Source organism: Filicampus tigris, chromosome 6 (genome assembly GCF_054856515.1).
Source record: "Filicampus tigris isolate MCC_2025a chromosome 6, RoL_Ftig_1.0, whole genome shotgun sequence".
NCBI lineage: Eukaryota > Metazoa > Chordata > Actinopteri > Syngnathiformes > Syngnathidae > Filicampus > Filicampus tigris.
Window position 1 is genome coordinate 2,343,168 of NC_141222.1, and position 23,351 is coordinate 2,366,518.

A 23,351-nucleotide genomic window follows, 5' to 3' on the forward strand; every position below is an offset into this window, starting at 1 on the left:
ATTTCCGTTATTAATTATGAAAATCACACCTGTTAGGGAAAATGGCCTTGAGGATAATGAACAGCCATTCACGCAACCACAGACACACAGAGGCAACCACATCCCTGTAAACCAAGCAGTATGCAGAACATACACATTCTCAGTTTTGTTAGCCTCACAATTTGTTTGAAAGTGCAGTTACTGAACATCCGCTGCATATGATGTCCATTGCATTTTACGAGCGGTTATGTATCAATTCCTAGCTTGGTGCCAAACTTTATAACCGGAGTGAGAGAAATGGTGTGTGTTGGCAAAATGTTGAATGGGTGTCATTTGTTTGCATCTCTGCCTTCATTGTAGGTAGCCTTGAGGATGCTTCAAGGCACTGAAAATGTATACACATCTCACGTCACATCTTTCTCCCAGTCACAGTTCATCCACGCACTGATGACACAACATCAAAAGCAGGGGCTTGCAAGTGGGTTCCCTAAGGGGTTAAATTTCAAGTCCAAACCTTCAGGTTGAGGGATGATTACTACCTTAGCCAATCTACACTATATCAATAGTTGTTCAAGAACTGAAAAGAGACTTTTTGAGCCTCACTGTCATTTTTAATGACATTTTGAGATATCTTTAGTGTTAGCACCAGCACCATGGAAAGTCATTGAACCATTTATGGAAGAATCCAAGCTTGAGCCATAGGGAGGGAGAGTAAGAGACATAACGACATAAAGACAAAAATCCTGTCCTACCGTTGTCACTGTCAGACTTGTTCTCGTGTTCAGTGTCGGTAAGAGTCAGCACTGAGTTGGAGCGGCTGGACAAGCAGGAACTCCTCCGAGATGACTTGCCCAAACCGCCGCGGTCCCACAGCCGCATAGCTCTCTCTGGTGACATCACAGCTTGACTATCCACATCTCGGTCCTGGGCTGTAGCAACAGAGAAACCACGGTGGGGGAGGGCCATCTCAGAGCAGAATACTAGGCCATGGCGTGATGGTGGCTCACAGAGGCCCAGTTGACGAACACTTAAATGATGACCTGAAATATAGTTAGTCAGTTTTAATGTTACTAGAACTAATTGAGGCAATATAGATAAAAACATTTCTAAGTGGCTAACATGTCTGCCTCAGCTCTCCCACACCCCCCCAAAAAACTCTTGAAGAATCAAAATTGCCCATAGGTGTGAATGTGAATCACTAGTGTTTGTTTGTGTCCTGCAATTGGCTGGTGGCCAGTTCAAAGTGTTCCACGCCTCTCATCAAAAGTCAGCTGCTGGGATAGGCTGCAGCTTCCTAATGGCCCTAACAAAGGCCAGTGGAAGAGAAAATGGATGGATGTCTATTCACGTAAATGAAAGCCAAGCAAAACATTAAAAGACAAAAATATGCATTGAAGTTGTTGTGGTGAAAATGAGGTGTTACATTTGTAAATACTTTGTTTTAGATGATTTTTTAAATGCCTGTGAAATAAAAATACATCATAAAGTATTTTGCACATTTGATTGAAAATCTATACCGTGCATCAATGAATAAAAACATGCATGCAGTATGCTAAGTTCCATCTGCTGCTTTTACATGTACAGTATAATTAAAATGTCATTGTAAATATGATATTGAAGGCATAAACCATTGGCACTTTGAGATGTTTTTTTCCTGAGGTCACAATGAATTAAATAAGACCTTTTTAGTAACACTTTTAAATGCCGTTTAAAGCATTCATAAATTGAAGAACATACAGTACAGGGCTTGAGTGCACCCCAAACAAATTTGTTAGAAAACTTTGGTAGGTTAATTGAATAATCTGAATTGTCCTTAGGTATGGTTTTGAGTGTGAATGGTTGTTTGTCTTTGTGTGCCCTGCGATTGGCTGGCAACCAGTGTACCCCGCCTGCTGCCCAAAGATAGCTGGGATAGGCTCAAGCACGCCCGCGACCCTCGTGAGGATAAGCGGATCGGATAATGGATGGATGGATGAGTTTCCTTCAAGAATCAATAGTTTCTGTCATACTTACTACACTGCAAAAACACTCCCACAAATGTGGGCCATTGATCACAGATGGCAAAGGTTCACCCACAAAAGCCTTTTCAAAGAGGGTGTTGAGCAATGTATATACAAAAAACATTGGGAATATTAGTGACACATGAATTCATCTAGTGCATAAATGAATATTTATTCATTCATGAACTAGACATAAGACACAAGACAAATACGTTTTTCATTTTGGGAGGTATAAATTCAGGGGTGCTTATGGGATTTTGGAACTGGGGGGACAGCAACCAAGCTTATACAAAAAACAACAACAATATAATTTAAAATGTCTTGCAGTAATAGCAGACTTGTGTTTAGCCAACACTTTTATTGAATTATTGTCCACTTACTGTTTGTGTATTTAATTCAGCACCGTGACTAAGTATTGTGTTTGAAGTCACTTGTATACATTTCTGGCCAGATAGCATTGAAAACTGTAATCCAAAGCACATCTTCACCTAAAATGCTTTTGAGCTCAAATCACACTGTCATGTGTGTGTGCTTGTGGATATTTAACTAAAAATAACTGCATTCTTACATTAAAACGTGGATGAATGGACGTTGCGAAAGTGGGGGGGACATAGTGTAGTCATCATAAAGGTTGCCATCTGCGCTCATGATTGAGTCACAGTTGACGGCTTGTCGATTTGAACATGGTGATGATGTTTACTGGAAATGGGTGTAGTTTGTCTGGTGGTTGCACACCAAGATTAAAACCACACAATCGGCAGTAAATGGGAGAAAAAAAAAAAAAAAAACAGTCCAACTTAAAAGTGTCATCCTGTCATGCTCTTGTCACTTATGTATGTATATGGGTTTCAGTTTTCGGGAAGAAGTTGAATTTTAACGAAAAATAGCGCCTGCAAATTCCTCTAATTTGGATGATACTAATTAACATTTCATTTGTTTATACTCTCTTTTTTTAACCCAAAATACTTCTACAAGGAAGCCTAATGAAACACATTTGAAAATGGGTATTTAAGTATGGAGGTGAAATTTGCCTTCTTCCTATTGGAACATGAAATCGGGTTTCGATGACATGCATATCAGTCGTCTGAAATATAAATGAAAACGGGGCAAACAAATTATCTGAAAAATCGCAGAATGTCCCTTTTCATCTTTAATCAGCAAATGAAAGGGGAATTATAAAAGCTTTCTGTAATTAATGTCACAGCGGAAGATGAACAGTGCTGCTCTCCAATTAAAAGTTATATCAATTTTAAATGAGCTCCAATTAGACAAACTGTGAAAAAGAAGCAGATAAGAATTTCTCCAAATTGATGCTGTGTTAATTGGTATGAGAGAACAACTTTGAGGTTTGGTACATTTCCTTAAAATGTGCATGTACATTTACTCACTTGATTACTATTGCATAATGTGTCACTCACTTCTGTACTGTATGCAATTCATTTAAAGTCAGAGAATGTGACCGTGAGATCTATCTTTATTGGCATGCATTTACACGATTTACACAGATGTGCGTTAAATACTAGTGGCATTTGCTTTAGAATCACAAGAGCATATTCACATATATAGGGAAGCAATGATTTTGCTCCAAATTCCCTATGATGATCCGACCTTCTTGTGTCAAAAACAATTTTGCGTATGCAATTACATTAATACTCACCTTCTATGTTGTAATCGTCCTGTTCACGATGAACCATGTCCTTGTGTCCTTTTGATGTCCCATAAAATAACCTGTCAAAACATAATGGTTTATATTGAGGGGGTTTTAAATAAAAAAAAGGACTATTCATGACATCTAAGTATTCCTATAATTAGGTTACTTTGAAATTGAGGACTTGACAAAGACCTCTTAAAATGAATTAATATTGTTTTTAAATGTGCACAATTGTCATATCTGTATTTTAGATACTGTTTGAGTTTAGATCTGATCCTTCCAGATCAGTGTTGGGAAAGCTCATTTCCTACCCATACTAGTTCAATGTTCAGCTCGCAAATTTTAAAATGAACCAGTTCAGGTCGTAGTTAATCAGTGATTTTTAAACTAAGTTCATAGTTCCAAAAATGAAACATTTCATAGTTTAGTTCTCTCTCTCTCTCTCTCTCTCCCTCTCTCTCCCTCTCTCCCTCTCTCCCTCTCTCCCTCTCTCCCTCTCTCTCTCTCTCTCTGTATTGCTGCAAGCTGTTACCCTCTGGCGTCCTTCCATTTGCCCATTGTTGGCACCCATTCAGTCCACGCTTGTATTTAGGTGCAGCTATCATGCCAAAAATGTGGAAAATCATATTACAGTGATCCCTCATTCATCGCGGTTAAAGGGGGGACAGAACCCGCCGCGATAAGTGAAACCCGCAAAGTAGCGATTTATGATTATGATTATTATTTTATATGATATTTATTGTACGGTTTTATTTTAGGGGATTTACGCCTCTGTTACGCTGTTGCAAACCCCAACATGGTTCCCACACTTCTAAATACGTGTTAAACAATCAATTTAACTATAAAAATGCAAAATGAAGAATATAAATACCAAGCTTGCAGGCTTTGATCAGAATTTAGCTTCGACCGCACCAGCTGACGAGCACGACGGAGTGTTCGCTAAAAATTACGTTAAGTTTTAATTTTTATCATAAAATTGACTTACCTTAACTAGAATGCCATAGTGTAATTTATCCAATCCTGCACTTTAAAACGCTTGTCGCCGTCGTGAAAAGTGAAAGTAAAAGCGGTCGCTTCTGCTTTCCACATTCTTCTTCGCCCGCTTTTTCTTCTTCTTCTCCCCCTACTTCATTTAAAAAACGAAGAAGAAGCATGGCTGCCGGGGGAATCATGCATTAACTTCATCTTTGCACAACAACATCAATAAAGTCCTTTGTCTAAAATGCAACGCGGGATTGTAGTTACGGTAAGCAAACACTTTCACACTTTATTTGGCGATGTCTTAAGCCGTCCGTGCCGCTGGCCGGTCGGGACGTGCGCTCACGAATTATAAACACAGCTCATGTACTGTACTATCCGATTTTTACAAAACTTTATAAGAGCAAACACATCATTACAAATATGGAGGAGAAAGTATCCAGCTTGACTCTGCCTGCGGGTATGCACAAAGCCTCAGAGTCAACTTTGAAACAATGCGTCTTTTTACAATATAGCTCCCGATATGGCTGTGTTGTTTCATTTTTAATTTATGAATGATTCTGAAAAATCCGCAATGCACTGAGGGCGCGAAAGTTGAAGCGCGAAGTAGCGAGGGATCACTGTACCTATAAGCCGCTACTTTTTTTCCTAGGTTTTGAACCATGCGGCTTATGCCCCTTCATCATGGAACCTGTTATGTATTGATGACATTAACAGGATGTGACTGCAGGTGGAGGAGTTCAACAGGTAGGAAGCGAAATGAAGATAAGTACTTGTTATTTTCTCTTGGTTCTGTTCCGATTTAATCAGCAAAGTTGCTGCCATGTTAAAAGGCACTGTTAGGAAAGAATCTGTTTAGGTACATACACGAATATTTACAGTTCAAAATCGTTCTGTAAATGCAGCGGCTTATATAAAGGTGTGGTTTATAGTCCAGAAAATACAATACTTGAATTGTGCTTTTTGAATTAAAAAAAGAACAGGACTGTGGTCCTGAATGTGCAAACAATGTGCTATAGGAACCAGGCTGAGGTAGGAATCTATCTAGCTCTCTTTTCCACAGGTAAGAGCATTAAAAGAAGTCATTAATTAAAAAATACAACAAAACGCCCGCCCTCAGGTGGATACACAGGGCCACCTATTGTTGACTCTAAGCTCTGCATGCTCCTGGTAAAGGACCATATCTGTATGTTTACGTGACCTTCAAAATAGGATGCACCTGGACATCAAACTGCAATATTCTACGGACGTTGATATGATGTTCAATATTTGACTCAACTTTTCACACCATCTCATATGAAAAGTTATTTATTTCCATTAATTACTCAGATTCCAAGTAAGGCATTGGAGAACAGCTTCTCATTTGCAATGCCGACCTTGCTGTTATGGAGGACAACCTAGTGTGACAAAACTAATTAAATAGATACATAATTGAAGAAATCATGGAATAGCCTATAATTATAGTACTTCAGTATTTATTTAATCAATTCAATGTTTATTTGTTTATCCATTTATTTCAACACAGCAAAAATAAAACTAATACGTATAACCTACATTTTTTTTCCATTCGTTATAAATATTGTATGTCCTTTTTATATTTTCTTTCTAAATAGTGTGTGTAACTGTGAGTCTTCACAAATAAAATGTTCTGATTGTTAATCAGTAATAGTGTGTAAGTGAGTTAAATACGGGAATCTGTAGATTTCTTTTGGTCTAATAGACATTGAAATAAGCGAATTAGCAATCTTGAAGTACACACCTCCACCAAAGTGTTTTTTTCAGTTTTTAATGTTGTTGTTCTGAGCCAGGGGTGCTCAAGTCCGGTTCTCAAGAGCCCCTATCCAGCCTGTTGTCCATCTCTCCCTACCTGAACACGCTTGTTACAAATCATCACAATCGTTATCAGGCTTGTGCAAAGCTTGGTGATGAGCGGTTCATTTGAATCAGGTGTGTTGCTGGCAGAGGGAGATGGAAAACATGCTGGATAGGGGCTCTTGAGGACCGGACTTGACAATCCCTTTTTCTGAGTGGATCTGGAGACTTTATAGATCCCGAGCAACTTTGTCTTTGTTAAAAACGAAATTGTGTAGCGTTGCGTTTGGCGACTCTCTTCTGTCACTCTGCAATTTGTTTTCCCCCCAACGAGCAGCAACACCTGTGGAGCTTCTCACCCCTTTTACTCACATTCAAGGTCATACATAGCACAGCAGCTGCACCAGATTGCAAGCTAGATGTTTTTTTAAAAGGTGCTGCTAATATACATCAAATGAAAGAACTATAAGATAAATACTTTTAATAAATACATTAAAGAAACATAATACATAGCTTCAGGGGTCTGAGCAATATATGTTATGGCTTGTAAGATTGAGCATCCGACAGTTGTACTGCAGTTGTCACAAAGGGCGACAGTCAAGACGATGGACTGTATGCATGCAGCACTTCTTTTTTTTATAGACCATGGTTACTTTTCTCACAAATCAATGCCAATGTCCCGGAGGGTTTCATAAATTCATGAAAATGTCCAGCGTTAACTGGTTTTCATGGCACCAGTTAGCATGTGTTTAATTTGACTGACGTGTTGCGTGGCAAATAAAAGGCGGAGAGCTTCTCTTTTTTTTTTTTTCCTAATGAGAGGCGGAGTGCACCGTTACCAGCGTGTGTGACGTGGAAACTGGCGAGGTGGGGAGAACCCAAATGTGTGGGAATTTTGGTATCGATCCGATACCAAGTAAATACAGGGGTGTATATATATATGTATATATATATATATATGTTTTATTTTTTATTAACTACAATGCACACTTTAACAGTATAAAAAATAAAATACTTTTACTACAACAACTGTTTCAGAACAAAAGTCAAGAGAGTCAAAACAAAAAAAGCAGCAATGTAACGAAAATACAAATAATGTCAACATGACAACTAAAATGTATCTCATTGCAAAATGTTTTGAAGATAAAGTCAGTAGTTCAAATAGTGTAAACAATACAATGTAAAAACCTTTAACAGTAGAAAAAATAAAATACTTCTATGAGAACAACTATTTTTGATTTGTTTCGGCTGAAGTGAAAAGTCTCTGCCAGAGTACGTTGTCTCTGCGGTGTTATCGCTTCTGGATCACACCCCTCTTCCTCCTCCCTCAACTTCGCTTGCAGCTCGTTGCTCTCTGTAGGGTGAGCTTTTTTCATATGTCTGTGTAAATTTGTGGCGTTACCACAATAGCGGAGCACTTTAACACAAATCACACTTGCCACTGTCCTTTTCTGTTGTTGTAAAAAAAAGTCCACACCGCACTCCGCTTCTTGTTTGGCTCTGCCATTGCTTTAGGTTCCGGCCGCTCTCACTCTCCCGTCGCCCTCTCTGCCAGGGAGGGGCTAAAAGTGTGCCTGAGTCACTCACTCAGGCAGAGACTCAAGAGAGTAGCAGGAGGCGCTGGGTGAGAGAGAGGGGGAGGGGCGCTATTTGCGCGGAGAAGCGGCGCTTTGAGGAAATTGGTGGAGGGGCGAAGTATCGATTCCAGGACATTAGTATCGATCCGATCCAACTACTTGCTTGGTATCGATAATATCGATATCTGGATCGATCCACCCACCCCTAGTGTGGAGCAGGTGCGCTCAGTTTCAAGCGTGAGTGCCAACAGCTGGAATGGGATGGAATGAAGCCCCGCTGAATGAGCAAGCAATATGGCATCCCATTCATGCGTCTGTGTTTCACTGCTGCCGTTAAGTGGACCAAGAGGTGTGTTATGTTTACGGGTTGAACGAGCCAAATACAACTGCAGTCGGTTCAGCTCTGACTACACTGGAAAAAATTTGGAGCTCAATCTACTTGGAAAATGCAAGGCAACTATTTGCATCAATTTATCAACTAGTTACAAAAACAACTTAAGCTTTTAAATGTGAAAAAAATATATCAATTTACAAGTAAATCCTAATTGTGTTTTTGTTTTCATCCTACTTGAGTTTATATTTTAGTGTTTGAGTTTAGTTACTTATTTGCGTTTGGAAATTCACTTTTATGAGTAGATACTACTTTTTAATAAATATCTTCACAATTCTTTTTAAGGTGTGTCTACTTTGTATTTGCATTTGATTGGCTAAATGGCAGTTCATATAAAAAAAAAAATTACAAATCAAAGCAGGTGAAATGTACAACACCACTTCTTTTCAAGTTCAATAAATCCAATTAATATATGTACAAAGCTAATAAAGGTGCCGAACGGAGATCTCAAAGCTCATATGGACACAGAAAAACACAAAAAAGGTGGATGAGGAAAGAGTTCATCTGCAAAATTGACTCAATCCCTTAATTGTTAGACAGGAACATGGGATGCAGAACAAAACAAAACTAAAGACTGAAGTGACATTTGTTTTTCTTTGTTCAATTCTTATCCTTGTGAGACTACTGTTTTATTATTTACATCATTACACTAAAAATATAGTAAATGTTTTGTTAAAATGCTTTGTTGTTTTGGGATTTTCTATAGAAGAGGTATGATTTGTCATATTTAAGTAAGGCGTCAAAAGAGAGCTACTATCATGTTTTTTGTGTCATTTTTTACCCATACAGAGGAGGCATAATTGAAATTAGGGCTGCACAATATATTGAAAAAATATTGTCATTCTAATAATGGCACATGCCCTGCGACTGGCTGGCGACCAGTTCGGGGTGTAGTCTGCCTTCGCCCATTGACGGCTGGGATAGGCTCCAGCAACTCCCTGCGACCCTGTATAGGATAAGCGGTTTGGAAGATGACATGATGAATAATGGCACATAGAGTGCAGAATGCAAAAGATGCGCAAAAAATTCATATGGAATTGTATCTTTAATCTTACTTTGACCAATCAGATGCAACCCTAAATGTGTATTGCCATCCAATAGGAGAACAGTATCTAGGCCGGCATTGCTAACACTAAAGAACTTAATTAAATGTGAATATAGTCATATTTTTGCACATGAAAAATTGTCATGTCATGTCATCTTCCAAACCGCTTATCCTATACAGGGTCGCGGGGAGTTGCTGGAGCCTATCCCAGCCGTCAATGGGCGAAGGCAGACTACACCCCGAACTGGTCGCCAGCCAGTCGCAGGGCACACATAGACACTGTCACTGAGCGGGAATCGATCCCACGCTGCCCGCACACAACTCAGGCGTGTGTACCACTACACTATCAGTGGACATGAAAAATTGTATTTATGTAAATAAATATGTAATTTTTTTTAGGTGCATGTTAAATATCGCAATATCATTGATATCGATACAGTCCACGGTGTACCCCACCTACTGTCTGAAGACATCTCGGATAGGCTCCAGCACGCCCGCGACCCTTGTGAGCTTAAGCGGATGGATGTTTTTCCAATAGGGATGGGACGAGATCTCGTGCTACGAGATATCGCGGGATTAGAACACCACGAGATTTGTCGTCCCTCCACAGCATGAGATCTATTTTCTTTTGACGGTGTTTTGGAGTCCGGGTGAATATAGCAGATGTCCTAAAAGGAGCTGTCACCGAATGGGAACTTCCTAGGCCAAATCACGGAGTCGCTGTTGTGACCGACAACGCTCGCAACATGGATGTGGCGATACGTGAGGCTGGCTTTTAGCCACACATTAAGTGCTTATCGTGCAGGTAATGAACGCAACGCTAGTGCAGCTGGTCCAAAGTTGGCCGCGTATCTTGTTTGTTTAGACGTGTCAAGCGTATAGTTTCTTTTTTTCACCGATGCTCAACAGCAGCAGTACTTTTGACGTCGAAATAAAGACAGCTCGAGCTGCCCGCGCTCAAACAAATTATGGACGTAATCGCGCGCTAGAACAACTCTTTGGACACGATGGCTCACGATCTAGAGCAGCGGGGTGCCCTATCTGCAACTCTGAGGAGCCCAGAACTACGATGAGTTGCAGAAATCTTGACACAGACGCAGTGACATTCCTCTTGTTGAAGATCGACTGAGAAACAAGTTGAACTCTACAATACAATAAAATTTTATTTATATAGCGCATTTCATAACAGCTAGAGCTGTAACAAAGCACTTTAAAAACAATACAATAAATAAAAAAAAACAATAAGAGGCAGTGATACATCTATTAATAAATATATCAATAAATATTAACAAATATACAAAATATAAATAAAAATATAAATAAACAAAGCCAATAAATGAACATAAAACATTCTATACAATTGAGTTACTGCCCCACGAGCACAGTTGGATTTTGTCAAAGTATTCAGTAAGAGGAAAGATCTCAGTTTTAGCTGTTATTGCAGCAATATTTGAGAGCATGTAACGAAAGTGACTCCTGTTTGCATTTGCACTTAAGAGCTAGATGATTAATTTTCTTGCAGTCTGTTTGATAAAAAACATTTTGAAAACTTTGAAAAAAATTACATTAGGTATTTTTTATATTCAAAATTTAGCAAAAATCTTGTCTCGTTCTCGCAAACTCAATCTCGTGAGACATCTCGTCTCGTGGGATTTTTGTCTCGTCCCATCCCTATTTTCCAATATTGTACAGCCCTACTTTTAAGTTATTTGACTTATAATGTATTGCATCTTTGAGTATCATTTCAGTATCTCAAGGCTGGGCCGAGTGTCCTGTTTTTTGGAACTCAAAATATGATCACCCTAATCTATCTTCTAATTATAACACTACATGTGTGAAAATTCAATGCAAGGATGGCAACTATAGTCGACAAATGAGCAATATTGAGTGTTCTATGTCAGCATTAGTGTACTGGTACAGCCTGCTTGGAACCACTACTGACCATCCATCCATCCATTATCTGTACCGCTTCTCCTCACAAGGGTCGCGGGGCGTGCTGGAGCCTATCCCAGCTGTCTTTGGGCAGTAGGCGGGGGACACCCTGAACTGGTTGCCAGCCAATCGCAGGGCACAAAGAGACAAACATCCGCACTCACAATCACACCTAGGGGCAATTTAGAGTATCCAATCAACTTACCATGCATGTTTTTGGAATGTGGGAGGAAACCGGAGTGCCCGGAGAAAACCCACGCAGGCACGGGGAGAACATGCAAACTCCACACAGAAAGGCCGGAGCCAGGATCGAACCCACGACCTCTGAACTGTGAGGCGGACGTGCTAACCAGTCGACCACCGTGCCGCCCCACTACTGACCAGTTAATGCAAATTGTACATTACCTACCATGATTTTGACACCAAGCGAGTAGTCTACAACCGAGACAAGGCAAATAACTACTCTGCAGTAGAAAGGGGGCTTGTGACTATGAGTATAATTTGATTTCTCACCTGGTCTGGTCTTGGTGCTGGTCAAAGGCCTTGAGCGTCTCACTGGAGGAGTATGACTTCTGAGTTGGGACACGCACTTCTTGGTGGCCAATAGCACAGTCTTCACTGTCCCCTGAAGATTATAAATGACATTAGTGGAAGATAAATTTGTCACACACACAATGATGTTACTATTTTGTTGTTGCTGTTGTAGTAGTAGTAGTAATAATTTACTTTCATACAAAAGTAACAGTAATAACTGAAGAGTTACTTTTTTAGAGGATAGTTTACACACTCCAAGGAGTCCATTCGGAAAACCATTAATTAATGGGAATAAATTGATTAAGAAATGTCGACTATCTCACCCAGATATGCCCCCTCCTTGTCTTTGTGGGACTTAGTGAGTGAGCAGTATGGACGTCGCTCTTTCACTTCCATGCTTCTGCTGGTGTTGCTGGCAAACATTGAGGCATGCTGTGTAACAGCTAATTTGAGAGGAAGAAATATAGGCAGAGATGAAGAAGAAGAACGAGGGATTTAAAGGAAGAAGACAGACTGCAGAAGCCGGAGTGCAGAACCCATCCTGTGAACACAGTACACAAAGAAAAGTTTCATCACATCATAATGTCTTACCAACAATTTTGCTTCATTTACACAATATTTATGGGTTACTGCAATCGTGATTAACTACAGTCAAACAACACTATATGTATACAGTGTATATAAATGTTGATATAAATAGTCTACACACCTCTGTTCAAATGTCTGATTTTTGTGATAAAAAATGTGACTAAGATATGTAATTTCAAATCTTTTCCACCATTAATCTGATTTATAACCTGTACAACTTAATTGAAAATAATAACATTAATTTGAATGGGGTAGTCCAACTAAACGACTCAAATAATATTGTTGAACAAGCGTGCCAATACCAATAACTAGGATGTGACTGTGTTTAGAATTAACCATTCAGATTCATGTTAGACGGGAGTCAGCACACACCTGCTACCATTTTATGAATAACACCAGGTGTTTTATTTGGCGTTTTCTGACGTTTTGCAAGGATTTTCAACAAATGTTTGAGGATGGAGGGTGTGGACACAACCTATTGGGGGAGGGAATTTTAAACAACCAGGTTTTGTACCACACTGAAACGTAGATACATATCAGTCTATAATAGAAAAATGTGGAATCAGCTATCCGGGGATATTACAGAAAGTAAAAGCGTTGTTCATTTGAAAACAAAGTTCAAGAATGCCATTTTTGAAAAGTGCAGATTATTATAAAATGAACATTTCTGTTTTTGTAAAAGATGATGTTGATGTTTTTGGGTTCAGATGCATGTATGCATGTAATCATGATTATGTTTGTGTAGTTATACTGTCTGTAGTTTGTTCTGGTGCAGTATACAAAGTGCTGTGATCAAGTATTATTTGTGTAAATTGAAATGAAAGACAACACAGCAATTATAAGATGTGCTTCAGTGGTAACCCTTTTGGCTAAGATAGTATTTATATTTCTATATGATCTACATATTTTGATTTATGATGCTGACTGACAATAATACAATAATTCATTCATTGTTTTTTTTTTGTTGCTTTCTCACAGAAGCCTGAAGGTTGACTGACTGCTATTTTGAACTGTTCATAATTCCTTCCACCTTGTCTAAGGTTGCTGTTTTAGCTGAAAAAAAAATGCTCTAAACATGATGCTGCCACCACCAGCAAGCTTCACTTAGGTATGGCACTCTTTTGGTGATGAGCAGTTCTGTGTTTGAACCAAACAAAACCTTTAAAGTTATGGCTAAAAAGTTCAGCCTTACTTTCATTTGACCGTAACAAAATCTCCCAAACACATCTGGGAAAATGTGGTTTGCTTTGGATTCGGATAATATTAATAACAGAGCTGGGCATTCCGCCTAGTCGATGGACCGGTCCGTCTATCAGTCTATGACGGACGCCCATTTTGCTGTCGATAAACGTGAAACTCAAAAAAAAAAAAAATACGGATTAAGCATAAGAAGTGGATTTTCAAGTGGATTTTCTCCCGTCTATCAATCAATGATTATTGTTTCTTGATGCAGTTAAGTTTGCTGCTTGATTCGTGTATTTTACATCAGACATGTTTTTGGTCAGCTAATGGGTCCTAATGGGTGCTAGTGCTATTTTTAGAGGTGAGGTCACAACACAAGGGTCAACATAGAAGCACGCTCACAGACGAATCCTGTTATTACTGCTTGTTTTCTGCCCGTGTATCTCAGAAAAAAACATGCCGAGTAAACAACTGCTGCTATGGAACTTGAACAAACGACACTACGGCCGTCCACATATGTAGGATGTATTCGTTTCCCGAAGCCAAAAACTCAGAGGGATAAATGTGAACGATGGTTCAACTTGTGCAGAAGGCCAGTTTAACGCCAGCAAGGTGAAGCCTTTCCAAACATTTCGGTGGGGGCTATATGGTGTTACAGATGACAATCCCGATCCCTTGCCGGCCATTGCCTGCACCGAAGAGGTAAGACATTTCGATCATTTTCTTTCTTTTTTGATTGTCGTTTGGCCCTACTCCCCCTGAATGATGACAATGAATCACGAGGAAAAATGGGAAAACAGACTATTTTGTACTACTCAGTAGTGTTGCACGGGATAGTACCATACCGTGATTTTTGGGCATCAGAAACCGCTCGATACCATGTTTTTTTAAATAATGGTATTAAAAAAAAAAGCACACCTAGAGGAAGATGGTCTCAAGCAGGGAAGCCTCGGCTGCCCCTCCGCTTCTCGTTGAAAAGCATGACACGTGAAATGTCATCAGGAACTTTTTTGCTTACCGTATTTTCCGGACTATAAGCCGCAACCTTTTTCCTAGGTTTTGAGCCATGCGGCTTATAGTCCGGTGCGGCTATTCTGTGGATTTTTCTTCCACTGCTCGGGGCGCATTTACAGTTCATAACCGTTCTGTAAATGCAGTAAATATAAAAGTTTTCAACATAGATAGGTGCGGCTTGTATAAAGGTGGGGCTTGTATAAGTTTTTCCACCAAATTTTCTAAAAAAAATAAAATAAAATAAAATAGAGTGGGCGCGACTTATATAACGGTGCTGCTTATAGCCCAGAAAATACGGTACATGGCTGACAGCCATGGCAAGCCGAACAACATGACAAAGCCCGTCTGTAAGGCTTGCTTTAAAACTACCGTGGCGAGGTGACAACACGTCCAATCTGGCCAAGCACCTCGCCGACCGACATAACAGAGTTATACCACTAGTTTGAAGAGCGATAGGTTGTGATGCATTTCGAACACTTCCCTCAAAAATAAGTAGTAATAAGTAGACACACACGCATGCACACACACACACTCAAAGCAACATTATGTTGAGTCATTATCAATTAAATGAACATATTTGCTTGACCATAACGGTGCAAAAGTATTGTCAATATCAACAATGGATGACATGAAATGCAGTCAAATAGGTCAAGAATGTGGCATGTAATGTTAAAGCTCATAGTGAATAAATATATGTACACACATTGACATGTATACATTGTGCTTATATAAACATAAATGCAGGCATTGATCTCATTATTTGAAAAAACGTCATTCTTAAAATCAGAATTGGCTAATGCTGTGTCCAAAAAGCACAGAGGCTATACAGATGCATATCTGGCCATGAAAATGATCATAACTTGCTCAACACTGCATTACAGTAAATGTCACACTAATGGCTCTATAAAACTTTGTGCACATTTTCTACTAGTGACGTATAAATAAATGAAAATTAGTTTTCTTAAACTTTAATTTACATGTAGTCCATAAGTATAAATACAGTCATCAAGTGTAGAAAGAAACAGTGAAATATGTTATCGCTGTCCTCTGAAAAACACTTTTTTTCCATTTTTTTCATTTTCTTATTTTTACATGAATGGTGTTTCAGCGATACAAAGATCGCATTAAATGTGAAAATTAAAAAAAGTTTCCAAAATTGGAGATGTGTTTTTCACGTGTTAAACATTTATGAATATTTGCACATGTGGGGGATGTGTGCAAATGTTCATAAATGTTTAACATGTTTAAAATGTTATTTTCTTATCAATCATAAACTAATATTTTGAATAATAACACATTTTTAAAAATTTGAAGTTATTTTGTCAGTTTTAATTATGCTGCTTTTGCTGATTTTAGGTTTTTGTCGAGGTACTGTTTCGGCACCGGTATCGAGTTATTTTATGCAGGTACATAGTATCGAAGTCAAACTTTTGTCATGACAACATTACTACTGAGGTGGTCCAGTGAAAATTCCCATACTGTGGGGGTTGTTTGAGCTGTTGAACGGTCTGTGAGGAGTTTGAGACGTTTCTTTTGGGGGAGAGCTTTGGAGAGAGAGAGATTTCTTGAAGAGATTCTTTTGAGAGAGCGTCAAGTTGAGAGAGAGAGTTTTTCTGGGGAGCTCGAAGTTCAGAGAGAGCTCGAAGTTCAGAGAGAGTTTTCTTTGGGGAGCTCAAAGGTCAGAGAGAGAGAGAGACAAAGGCCAGAACTTTTTATCTCCTCAAGAAAAAGGGGGGGGGGGTGTTTGAGGTGTCCACCCCACATCCATCTCAGGTTTGAGATGAGCTTCAATTCATGACAATAAAGTTAGATTTGAGTCTATTAAATTGTCCTGTTTAAAACCTTTGTGCATTTCACAATTTGTAACTGGCATCAACTGTCATACTTCAGCTGGGAAACATCTCATTCTGAATGCGTCTAAAGTTTAGGAGTCAAAGATATGAGTTTAAGCTTATATCGACGCTCATAAACCGGACCAGGAAAATGATTATCACCATAGAGAAGTAGATTAATCAATACAAAGTTAGCAGGATACACAAAGTAAGCAATACACAAACATACATTCAACTATGTTTCATTTCAAGGTAATTTTCATTGATCAAAAGCATAGGAAGTTCAATGCTGCAGTTCCCACGTCGACCTCTTGGGGTCGGTTTTCATCCAGCACTGTCGATGTTCATCGGGGTTTGTGAGAGACACCTTCTGGCCTCCCCCTGGGGGGAGGCTCCATGAAGTCTGTTTTAAGGCCGTTTGAATCCACATGGAGAGGAGTACAGGTGGCGAAGAATGGCTCCTTATCAGGAGTTTGGATCTTGGCATGTCCTTGTCAAGTCAAATGGCGGGGGTCCTCTGGTGATTCCATTGTTTTGAAGTGGTTGTAGTAGACTTGATGGCATCTCCGGGCTGACTCTTGTCTTCAGCCCTGAAGATGTGGTCCAAATGAAGGCATATTCGCTACAGCACTAACAACCTAATTTTAATAACAGGCGATTTTAATGTACATGTTGAAGACATCTCAGATCCACTGTCCAGAGAACTTTTAAATCTTTTAGCCTGTATGGATTTTAAACAACAGTTTCACATCCAACTCACAACAGAGGTCACACTCTGGATCTGGTCGTAACCTATGGCCTGTCCGTTGGTGTGTCCTCTGTTGTTGACCTGGCTGTGTCAGACCATTTTTGTGTGTATTTTAACATCGCCTGTTTTAACCAACAAGAACAGTGAGGAAACGCTACCTATCTTCTTAGGTGGCTACACATTTTATCGAGATTTTAGAGAGCACTACTGCTGACATTTTACCAGCACCATGTGATTTTATTGTTGACAATTTTACCAGGAATCTTAAGCCATCATTAGATTTAGCAGCTCCACTTTTAAGCAAAGCTACAAAAATAAAAACTGTACCCCCATGGAAAGATGATGCAGTCAAGACAGCAAAAGGAAAATGCAGGAGTGCAGAGAGGAGGTGGAGAAAAAGTGAACTTACAGTGCACTATGAAATATTACGTGAACAACTCAAATCGTACAATAAAATAGTCAAACAGGCAAGAACTTCTTATTTTTCAAACCTCATCACAGTTAATAAAAGCAACCCCAGATTCTTCTTCTCTACCTTCGATCTCTTAATAACCAACTCCAATTTTAATAAGTCCCCACAGAGACCAACAGATGCTCTCTGTGAGGACTTTGCAGACCACTTCAGAAGTAAAATTGATGACATAACGTCCAGTCTTTTAGCCCATCAAAATATAAATTTGAGTACACATAGACAGTCATTTTTAGCAGAGGAAACACTGGAAAGGTTTGCCCTGGTTGATGGAAGGACACTTGGTCGAGTTTTCTCCCAGGTAAATCCAACAACCTGCCTTCTAGATCCAATTCCCACATCTCTTTTAAAGACATTTTATGGATTTTTTGAGGAACAGATTTTAAATCTAGCCAATTGCTCTCTTCAGACGGGTGTCTTCCCCGCCGCTTTTAAAACGGCAGAGGTGAAGCCCCTTCTGAACAAGAGCAATTCGGACCCCAGCGTTTTCAACAATTACAGACTAGTATCCAATTACCATTGTTAAGTAAGATTTTAGAAAAACTGGTCTTTCTCCAGTTAAATTATTTTTTAGATACAAACAAAATTTTAGAGAAATATCAATCTGATTTTAGGATGAGCCATAGTACATAGTAAAGAGGCAGCCCTTTTAAGGATTTTAAATGCTATCAGGTATACTGCCGATGTGAAAAAACTCACAGTCTTGGTGCTACTGGACCTAAGCGCCACTTTTGATATAGTAGATCAAACTTGATTAAACAGACTTAAAAACCTGGTGGGCATCTCCGGTACTGCTTCTAACTGGTTTTATATCTATCTCACAGACAGAAGTTTCTTCGTAAGCATGGATACTTGTTGCTCCGAAACTCATGAAACTAAATATGGGGTTCCCCAAGGTTCAATTTTAGGTCCAATACTTTTTAATCTTTATATGCTTCCCTTTGGGGACGTCATCAGAAGACACGGCATCAGCTTCCAGAGTTACGCTGATGACACACAGCTGTACATTAGCGTGTCTCCTGATGACACAGGACCTATTGATACCGTTTAATTGTATTTTAGATATTAAGTCATGGATGGCAGAGAATTTCCTACAGATCAAGCAGGACAAAACCGAGGTTTTAGTTATCGGCCATGAAGGTCAGAGAGAGAAACTTTTACCAAAATTACTAGATTTTAAACGATCACAATGTATAAAGAACCTGGGCGTCATTTTTTACTCTGAGCTCAGTTTTATTCCTCACATTAAAAATGTAACCAAGATCGGTTTTTATCATCTTAAGAATATTGCCAGATTCTGCCCATTTCTCTCTCAGGTTAACACGGAGGTGCATGCTTCTATATCATGTTGTTTAGATTATTGTAACGCCCTGCTCTCTGGTCTCCCTATAAAGAGTATTTCTTCCCTACAACTACTGCAGAACGCAGCCGCTCGGGTGCTGACGAGAACCAGAGGGCGGGAGCACATTACACCGGTTTTAAAATTGCTGCATTGGCTCCCCATGTGTTTCAGGATCGATTTTAAAGTACTTTTATTAGTTTATAAATGTCTTAATGGTCTTGGCCCATCTTATCTATCTGACTTGCTTTTGTTATACCAACCCTTGTGGATCCTGAGGTCCTCTGGCACCGGCCTTTTAATTATTCCAAGGGTGAGGACCAAAACGCATGGCGAGGCTGCATTCAGCCATTTTGGTCCTCAACTTTGGAATAGCCTGCCAGATGATGTCCGCAGAGTCTGTTGATATTTTTAAGGTATAGCTCAAGACATACCTTTTTAGTTTGGCTTTTAAATAATTGTTCTTAGCCTCTTACTATTTTTATCCAATCTTATTGTTTTATAGTTCTTGGCTTTTTATTGCTTTGTCTTTCTAGCTTAATTGTCATTGTCTTTTAGCTTCATCCAGTTTTTACCAGTGTTTCCTCAAGGGGGGGCCTCCGTGCTGGGAGGTGTGGTTGGCCTCCATGCGCTATGTTTAGGGTCTGCCCTGGAGGTCTCTTTGGTGGTGGTGCTACCCGTGGCCATGGGGTATCATTCCTCTCAGCGTGGACGAGCTCCCCTTGGGTACTCTTTCCTCATATGGTTTCTCTGTGCCCTGCCATGTCGCTTTGTAAGGTTATACAGTAAGTATTTCCACCTACGGACCTCTGTCAAACGGAAATTCCCTCACCCGGAAAAAAACATATGCATTAAATTTTCTACTCCTATATTACATTAATGATCAATTCCTGACAACGGAAGTTCCGGTATCCGGAACCCGGAACCAATAGCGAAGCCCGCAGTGAGCGCAAACTCAAGCAGTCCACGCACTATACTACAGAAAAACTTTTACCGCTCCGCCATCATCGGATCAAACAGAAATTCCCTCACTCGGAAAAAAAATGTATGTATCAAATTATCTTCCACTATATTACATTAACAATTGATTACTTCCAACGGAAGTTCCGTTACTGTATCTGGAACATATAGGGAAGCCCACAGTAGTGTAAACTCAAGCAGCTCCCGCTCGTACTATGGAAAAACTCGGACTCCTCCACCATCATCGGATCCAAAACGGCGACATGTAAGTTACTTCTTTGGCATGCGTTTTACTGAAATTGCGAAAGATTTCAAATTTATTCATTTACATTTTCATCTGTAGTTCATGGCATCCAATCGAAGAAGAACGGTAATGACCTTGATATAGAGAGTGAAATGCATCTGATCCTGCGAATCTGGACACAAAGTAAAAAACATCCAGGAGACACTTGGAGTCGGAAAAACTCAAATCGACGAAAAAAGTCCTGATGTAAAGCCACCGTCCAGCAAGAGAGCTATGGAGATGGCATGAAAGATGCTTTTGTATGCACAAGAATCCCCAGACATCAGTGATGATCAACGGGACAGGTTATTGCAATTAGCAACAAAACTTTTTGACACGCAGACAAACATTTTCATACAGCAAATAATGAAGCCAACACAACAACTCAAAAAAGACAATTTTTTTCCCCAAATTTGAGAAAAATCAACACTAAAATACAGTACAGTTTACAGTAGTTAAGTACTGTACTGCATTGGTGTTACAGTATTTACAGTATTTTTTCAACAGTATTTGGACCATCCTTGTTATACTGTACTGTATCTTGTTCATATACCTGTACTTTGTATTTGAGTTTTTGTTTAATATCAATTTTTGGGAACATATTTTTTGGGCAATATATTGCTTGTGTTGTTACATATGTATTTTGTTAACATACTTGCACGTTCATACAGGACATGTACCATAGTCGTTTCCCACATAAGGAAATTCTGTTATAAGGAAAGATTGAACAATTCAAATATGATTCCTTACTAGAGAATACTTACTGTGTGTGTGTGTGTGTGGGGGGGGGGGTGCTGAGTCCAGGTGTGCTTGTGGATGTCTGTCTTTGCGTACATTGCGAGGGAGGGAGGGAAGGCAGGAGCGGGTTCTCTTTTTATGTTGTATTTTGAAGTTTTTAATGTACAGCACTTTGAGTTGCATCCTATGTGTGAAAAGTGCTTTATATAAAAAAAAAAAGGATTGATTGATTGAGATGCGATGTAGAACTTACATCAGCCGAACAGGAGGCATATTATGACTTGCATGCCAGGTTTGACAATAAAGAGGTAGAGAAAGACCTATACAGGTATACAAGAGCTGGAGGTGAAAATGACATGCAATAGCATAGGGTGATTAAGAATAGAGATGGAAATGTGTGACTGGTTGTAATAGGGTGCTATATGGACGGAAAGGACACTTTGAGGAGTTAATGACTTGGGAAAATTAGAGAGAAGGAGGATTAGAAGTGGTGATTGTTCTGGGCTAGCAAGTAGCAATATTAGTAAGACAGGTTAGAAAGGCAATAAATAAGTTGAAAAAATGTATAGTTGGTCTTGACGACAATGCCTGTGGAGGTATGGTAGCATCTAGGAGAGGTGGCTGTTGACTTTTTGGCCAGGTTGTTCAATATATTTCAAGAGGTTATGAAGATGCCTGAGGAATAAAGCAAATGTGAAGGAGGTGAAGAAACTGTTACAAACAGCTTGTTATGGATCAAGGACATCTGTGTGTTAAGATATAGAAGACTCTGCTAGGATGAAGGGAAAGGTTTTTAAAATAGTGGCGAGGCCTCACATGATGTACGGCTTAGAGCCAGTAGCACTGAAGAGATGACACGAGGCAGAGTTGGAGGTGAATGAGATGAAGACGTTGAGGTTTTTTGGAGTGAGCAGGTTGGATAGGATTAGGAATGAGCTCATCAGAGGGACAAGTAAGGTTAGACGTTTTAGAGACAAAGCAAGTGAGACCACACTCAGATGATTTGGATACTTTCCGAAGAGAGGTAGTGAGAATATTGCAATGAGCTGCCAGTCAAGAGAGCTAGAGGAAGAACTAAGTGAATATTGATTGATGTAGTGAGGGAAAGACATGAGGGCAGTTGATGTTAGATAGGAGGATGCAGAAGATTTGGATGGAAAACGATAATATGATGTGGTGACTCCATAGAGGACAAGCCGAAAGGAAAATATTTGAAATAACATTTTGATCAACTGGGTCCTTTTTTTTTTTAATGTAAACATAACATTGTGTGTAAACTTGATGTGAAAATACAAATGCTTTTAGTGCATTAGAAGGTGTGTGCATATATTGTGTCTGTGTTTAATCAATGGTGCAAGAAGCTAAATAGTGGTTTAGATTCTTGCTTTGAACCAAAAAGCTTGTATTTACAATAAGATTTCAATTTCTGAAATCAATAAAAATCAAATAATCTTTTCTGGGTTCTTCAGAGAAAAGGAAATGAACAGTATTTGTGAATTAAACAACCAAATAACCTCTGGGTCATTCGCAGAAGAAAATAAAGTCAGTAGACATATATAACTCTATGTATTGAATAAATAATAACTAGGGTTTGGCATTGTTTGAATTTGGATGATTCTGATTCTCGTTCTTTGATTCGATCCCGGTTCTTAACGATTCTCTATTCTGATTATCATCAATCATACAAAAAAAATAATTAAAAAAGGAGGTGGTATTTTTGGACAAATCGTATGAACTTCTCTGTCCTTTAATTTCATGAACTCTTGACTGTTCGTGAACTTTACTATGAGCTGCTCAAAGGCCTATTTTTAACCAGTATATTTATTTATATAGTGTCACTAATGGTGTAGTGGTACACACGCCTGAGTTGTGTACGGGCAGCGAGGGACCGGTTCCTGCTCAATGACGGTGTCTGTGTGTGTGCCGTGCAACTGGGTGGCGACCAGTTTGGGGTGTAGTCTGCCTTTCGCCCATTGTCAGCTGGGATAGGCTCCAGCACCTCCCTGCAACCCTGTACAGGATAAGCAGTTTGGAAGATGACATGACATTTATTTATATATTTTTCACATTATTTTCAGAAGAGTGTTATTTTTGAGAACCTCAATAAAATACAGTAATGCAGCAGTTACTGAACACCGATTGATGGGCTCACCTAAGGTTGTTTTTCTTTAGAAAGAAAAAATATATATATGACAAACACAACACTGCTTTTTAAGGTCAATCAAGGAAAATGTATCGAATCCAAGCAGTCTACATAAAGCACATGCTGTATGTTTATGGGCTATGTACTGTATTGTAC

General features: G+C 39.3%; 1 protein-coding gene across 5 annotated transcripts in view; it reads right to left on the minus strand.

Annotated features, from left to right (window-relative positions):
• tenm3 (teneurin transmembrane protein 3) overlaps positions 1-23,351 on the minus strand; it is a 390,360-nt gene that overhangs the window by 288,286 nt on the left and 78,723 nt on the right. For 4 of the 5 annotated variants that reach the window (XM_086034268.1, XM_086034265.1, XM_086034263.1 and 1 more), the window contains exons 3-6: positions 12,223-12,440; positions 11,879-11,990; positions 3,637-3,707; positions 732-1,019 (exon numbers count right to left, since the gene is read on the minus strand). In XM_086034268.1, the coding sequence (XP_085890394.1) occupies positions 732-1,019; positions 3,637-3,707; positions 11,879-11,990; positions 12,223-12,322 (571 nt within the window). In that variant the 5' untranslated portion in view covers positions 12,323-12,440. The remainder of the gene's footprint in view (positions 1-731; positions 1,020-3,636; positions 3,708-11,878; positions 11,991-12,222; positions 12,441-23,351) is intronic. The other variant, XM_086034264.1, reaches the window with a different exon arrangement.